Consider the following 5,131-nt stretch of genomic DNA (forward strand, 5'->3'; position numbering starts at 1 on the left):
GTTATCCCTAAACAAGCCAAATGCACATCGGTACACGTACATACATAAAGGAAAACTTACGATGCTCACATATACTAAATTAAATGAAACTCAATTTATTTTACTTATACATATATTCCCTACAGATATTAACATTAAATCAAGGCAAATTGCGGAGAAAAGGATTTCCGGCGCTGCAGTGGCAACTGCGCCAGTACTGAGCGCCAAGACCGGCAATGGATTTTTTATTGTGTTAACATGCGCGCTGGGATTTTCGGCGGATTTGCAAATTTAATATAAAATTAGTTATTTAACAGAGAAAGGAAAATAAAGGCGATGAAGATAAATAAGTTGAAAAGAACTAACAAAAAAACATGGACAACATTGGCGTATTTGCGATACATTAAAGGACACAATACGGTAAAGACATAGATGTGAAAGAAGAAGTATTTCGAGAAGAAAGAAATATGAGAAATTGTACCGATGTTGCTGGAAATGATAATGTCATGATGAATAATAAGCCAGTCAAAACGTTCTTAGGCTGTATATAATCTACTGCACATTCATTTTAGTTACACAAATGCGACTATAAATATTTTTTTCATGATTACGAGCAAAATAATATTTCACTTTCTGCTCTGATAGAGATTTTTGTTAAGTTTTTAATTAAAAAAAAAGATAAAAGTTAAAATTTAAAGATACTTGGATCTGATTGTATATTTTGTGTGTTCAACGTTAAATGCATGCCTCGTTGAATTTGGCACATATTAGCATTTGCAATTAGTGTGCTCGCAATCATCGTCTTTGGTAATAAATTCCAGTAAAGAGTATATTTCAAGCTAAGAATTTGTTAAGCATTTAATTCATTGCCAAGGCAACTGTATATTTGCAGCACTTATAACTAGATAATTGCCTTCACTTGCATTTGCGTAAATCACACGATACGATACGATGCGATACCATACGTATTTCTAGATACTTCCAACTCATGCGATACGAGTATAGTTTACTTATTCTCATATATTTATTTGCACATTAGTACTTGCCTTAAGTAGTGTTGATTCATAGCGAATAACGTAATTATTTGCATAGATACTGAAGTGCTAAGTTCAAGTATTTTGGCGTCGACTGAAAATTTTTGCAATGCCTTGCAGCTAAGCACCGAGATAAAGCAAAAGCACTGCATGCATTCGGCGTACGTTCATTCAGGCTTTGCATGTCTAGATACTGCCATTGATATTTTTTTTAGAGTTTCCCAGTATTGCAACAAAGTAAATCAATAATATTATATACATACTTATATATATATACATATACGTAATAAAAGTATATTGATATTTTGAAACAATTTTATTAATATTATTACTTTACTATACTCTACTACTTTAATTATCATTGCTATAGATTTGTTAATTTTAAAGCAAAATATTTATTTTTATATGGGAAATGAAGCTGATTATTGACTCAACTTAGTTGCAACACCGTGTGAAATTGTTTATATTAAACGAAATGATGAAATCCTAAAAATATTTACTAATTACAAATTTCAATTTATGGGTCATTTCAAAGTTGTTGGAAGCATATTTTTAGAAAACCGTGAATAATGAGATAATGATTGAATTAAAATTGTATTGTGGTAGCAATTATTTCAAAAAAAAAAAAAAAAAAAAAAAAAAAAAAAATGAAACAAATATAAACTGGAAGATTGAAGATGTTTGAAATATATATACAGGACATTTTTCCATTTTTTCCCAAAAAACGAAAGCGATCATATGGGAGCAAAATTATTTGAAAAAGGTTTTGTAAGTTTTTTGTGGAGATTTTTCTTTGCTGCCTTGGAAATAGTTTATAATGAACTCCTCCTCTCCAATACGATTTCTTCAAGAATTATTTTGCATTTTTGGGATATAGTTAGGGGACAGCCTTTTTGTCTTATATTACTATTCTTCTTTTTAATCACGGTTGCCACTTATGGTACTTTAGTACCAAAATTGGTACTTTTTTTTCGTTTGGTACTCATGTTAAAAAAATGGTACATTTTTGACGACCCAACTTTATAGTGGATATTTCCAATTAATTGTTTTTATAAATGCAACTTTGCACTATTTTATATTTTGTTCATTTATAACACTATGAAAAACACAAAACGAAAAAATAAAAAGGTCCAAAAAAATTTTGGACCTTTTTTTACAGAAATGGTACCTTGGTCTAACCGCCATTTGTCTACAGGATAAATTTTCAGCCTATAGTGGCAACCGTGTTTTTAATACAAGTTATCATTTAACGTCACTTATGACGGAGGTGACAATAATATTTAATAATAGTTGGTTAAAAAACGCTGACTCTGAGCCTCAAATTTGGCAGCGCAAGAGTTCAATTCTTGATACTTGCGTATAATTTCAAACACAAAATATGGTAGTTCCAAGACCACTTACTGACTATAAGTATTTGGCAATACTCGAAACAGCTGTATGATCAGCCAAAAATTTAATTAAATATTATAAAATATTTAATATTATAAAAGAAATTATTGTTTTTGTAGTTCACTACTTTTGGAAACCTCTCCAAAAGTAAGCACATTCAAATGCGTTGTTTTGGGCAGAAAGTGTTCGGTATTTATCTTATTCGTTAAACATTGAGCTACACACAATTCAGAGTTAGTTATATCCGAAAATCTTTTTTTGTTTGTAAGTAGGCTGACATTACTATAAAGCTAAATATTAACTATAATACTGTTTATTCTTTCAGAAGCGAAAAAATGTTTTTCAGTCATTGTAAAACTTCCAACTTCCAAACTAACTACGTTCTTAAATATTTTCAAATAAAATTTTTTTTATAGACTAAATGAAAAATAAATCCATTAGTGTAATTTATCATCATCTATAAGCAATTTTTAATTTTAAGCATTTATTATGAAGATATTAGGAGTACTACAGCTGAGCTCTGTTGTACTCTTAATATCTCAACTGATCATATACTGCCTTTATGTTTATAATAAAATTTTTTGTCAACTGATGGAGAATTATATATACAAACTTTGTTATGCATGTATTAGGTCTGTAATACAAAGCGTACAGATGTGTTAGTGCTTTTCTATGTCACATATATTATAACCATAAACAGTTCAGGAAACTAATTTAAAGTAAATAATTTGATTGTTTTAATTCTCATACGGTTCATTGAAACAATTTAATAAGAGCTGGTTTAAAGTATATTTATTTGAGTTATTAGATCCGCAGCAATATAGTTAATTGTTGCGGATCTTTTAACTTCCCTAAAAAAAATTAATTAAATAAAAAATAGTTTTAAGATAGACAAAATTTTGTTTTGTTGAATTTATTTTGTTTCGGTAGAACAATTGACTGTTTTACAAGTTGATAACTTGCACTTTGTGCTTATAATTCTCAGTAGGTTCATTAAAAATTTTTTGAAAAAATGCTGACTTAGAATGTAGTCGATTAAAATGTTAGACCTTAAACACCGTTATAAATTTTTCTTTTCTAACATCTTCCTTAAAAATTAAATAAACAAATAAAAGTTATAAGAGGCATGTTAATATTTTATTTGATTTCAATAATTCTTATTTTGTTGGCAAGTGACTTTATTCGTATATGCAGCAATTGGGACATTAGATTTACAATAAAGTAGCATAACTAATATCTTTAAAACAGACTTTATTGGGATATTAGATTTATCAAACACTGACCGGATAAATTGCAACAACTAATATCTCTGAGCAAAATAACTCAATTTTCAACATTAATATTATGAAACAGATTTGATTTATGTTATTTAATTTAATTAACTTTTTTTTTTATTCTTTTTCAATGCGGAATATGGGCAAAATAAAAAATTAACTTATCCACAGTATATGATATATATGTTATATATATAATCTATTTATAGATGGTGTTAATTAGGTATATAGGTGGCTGAAGTGTAAGAAAATCGTGTGCTACTCGATTAGCTAAAAAGTCTTTCTAATTCCATATCCCTTAATATATTTAGAAAATGGTGATTTTTGGATCTGAATAAGCCTGAACCTTGAAATATAATTTCTTTTGGTGTTTCTCCTCGAGATCAAGCCAATACAGTTTACAAGAATTTTTATTGGTCATTCTCCATATCTCTCATAAACAAATTAATTAAATTATAATTAAATATAAATATATCTTGTGCATTCAATTCTTAGTTTATAAAATATAACACCTATTTTTTTCACACTTATAGCGTACAAAGATTTACAGTATACATATTATGTATTAACTCTTGTTGTGAATTTGAAATTCCCACCAAATATTAAGTATATTATTATTATCTTTGTTAATAAACTAAATTAATTTATTTCACAGACTGTTGAAAAAATTTTTTATTGCCAATTTGATAAGCATTTTTATTGATTCAACTATTACGTACACTGTAAAGTACTTTCAAATATAATAAATAAAAGCGTTCTTAAAGTGAATGTCTCACGATAAAATACCTACTTCAGTTATCGTGTACTGTTTATCTAGAACGTCATAATTTTAAAAATTATTTTTGTAATAATGGAAAATTAATTTACCTGTGATCTAATTCACGTTTATAACCATGAAAAGCATCTAAATTGATGCCATTAATAATAGACTGGTCCATATCTTGTTCCCCTATAGTTACGGAACGTTCACGACCATTACTATTAACACGATCCATTGCTGCTGTTTGTGTTGGAAGAACGGTTGATCTTAAATTAATTAAAGATTCATTTTCTGGAATGGTTTCAGTTGTGGGGCAAATGGAACAAGTGGTATTCTTGTGTGTTAAGGTATTTGTATTAGAAGAGGCGGCAACTGGATTTAAAATTTCAATAGAATCTGGAGATATTTGTGGCATTGTTTTAATTTTTTTAAATAATTTTAAGAAGTATTTAATATATTTTTTAATACACTTTTATGTAATTTAATTTGTTTATTTTTTATCTTTTTTTTATTTTTTTTTTGCGATAAAAATGCTATGCGTTTTCTTTATTTATAAAGAGACCACCACGATTAAAAGCTATGAGCTGTTCCGATTGCAACGTTTGTTTAACGACCGACCTTTGACGACTGAAACAAGATTTGCTGATTAAAATGAATAACTTTTTGAGACTGTAGATTGCCGACTTTTATCAACT

The 5,131-nt window shown here is 28.2% G+C and overlaps 2 protein-coding genes across 2 annotated transcripts in view; one reads left to right on the top strand and one right to left on the bottom strand.

Moving 5' to 3' along the window:
* LOC119666898 (transcriptional adapter 3-like) overlaps window positions 1–274 on the top strand; it is a 992-nt gene extending 718 nt beyond the window's left edge. Inside the window, exon 3 of the mRNA XM_038076176.1 lies at window positions 126–274. Coding sequence (XP_037932104.1) covers window positions 126–274 — 149 coding nt within the window. The remainder of the gene's footprint in view (window positions 1–125) is intronic.
* Window positions 275–4,430: 4,156 nt separating this feature from the next.
* Window positions 4,431–4,882, bottom strand: LOC119670750. Its single transcript, XM_038081149.1, has 2 exons — window positions 4,544–4,882; window positions 4,431–4,489 (listed from the first exon to the last, which is right to left on the bottom strand). Exons 1-2 carry the CDS (start codon window positions 4,849–4,851, stop codon window positions 4,486–4,488), a joined length of 312 nt encoding a protein of 103 aa, XP_037937077.1. The 5' UTR covers window positions 4,852–4,882; the 3' UTR covers window positions 4,431–4,485.
* Between the last annotated feature and the right edge of the window lie 249 nt (window positions 4,883–5,131).

Source organism: Teleopsis dalmanni, chromosome 1 (assembly GCF_002237135.1).
Source record: "Teleopsis dalmanni isolate 2A chromosome 1, ASM223713v2, whole genome shotgun sequence".
Lineage (NCBI taxonomy): Eukaryota > Metazoa > Arthropoda > Insecta > Diptera > Diopsidae > Teleopsis > Teleopsis dalmanni.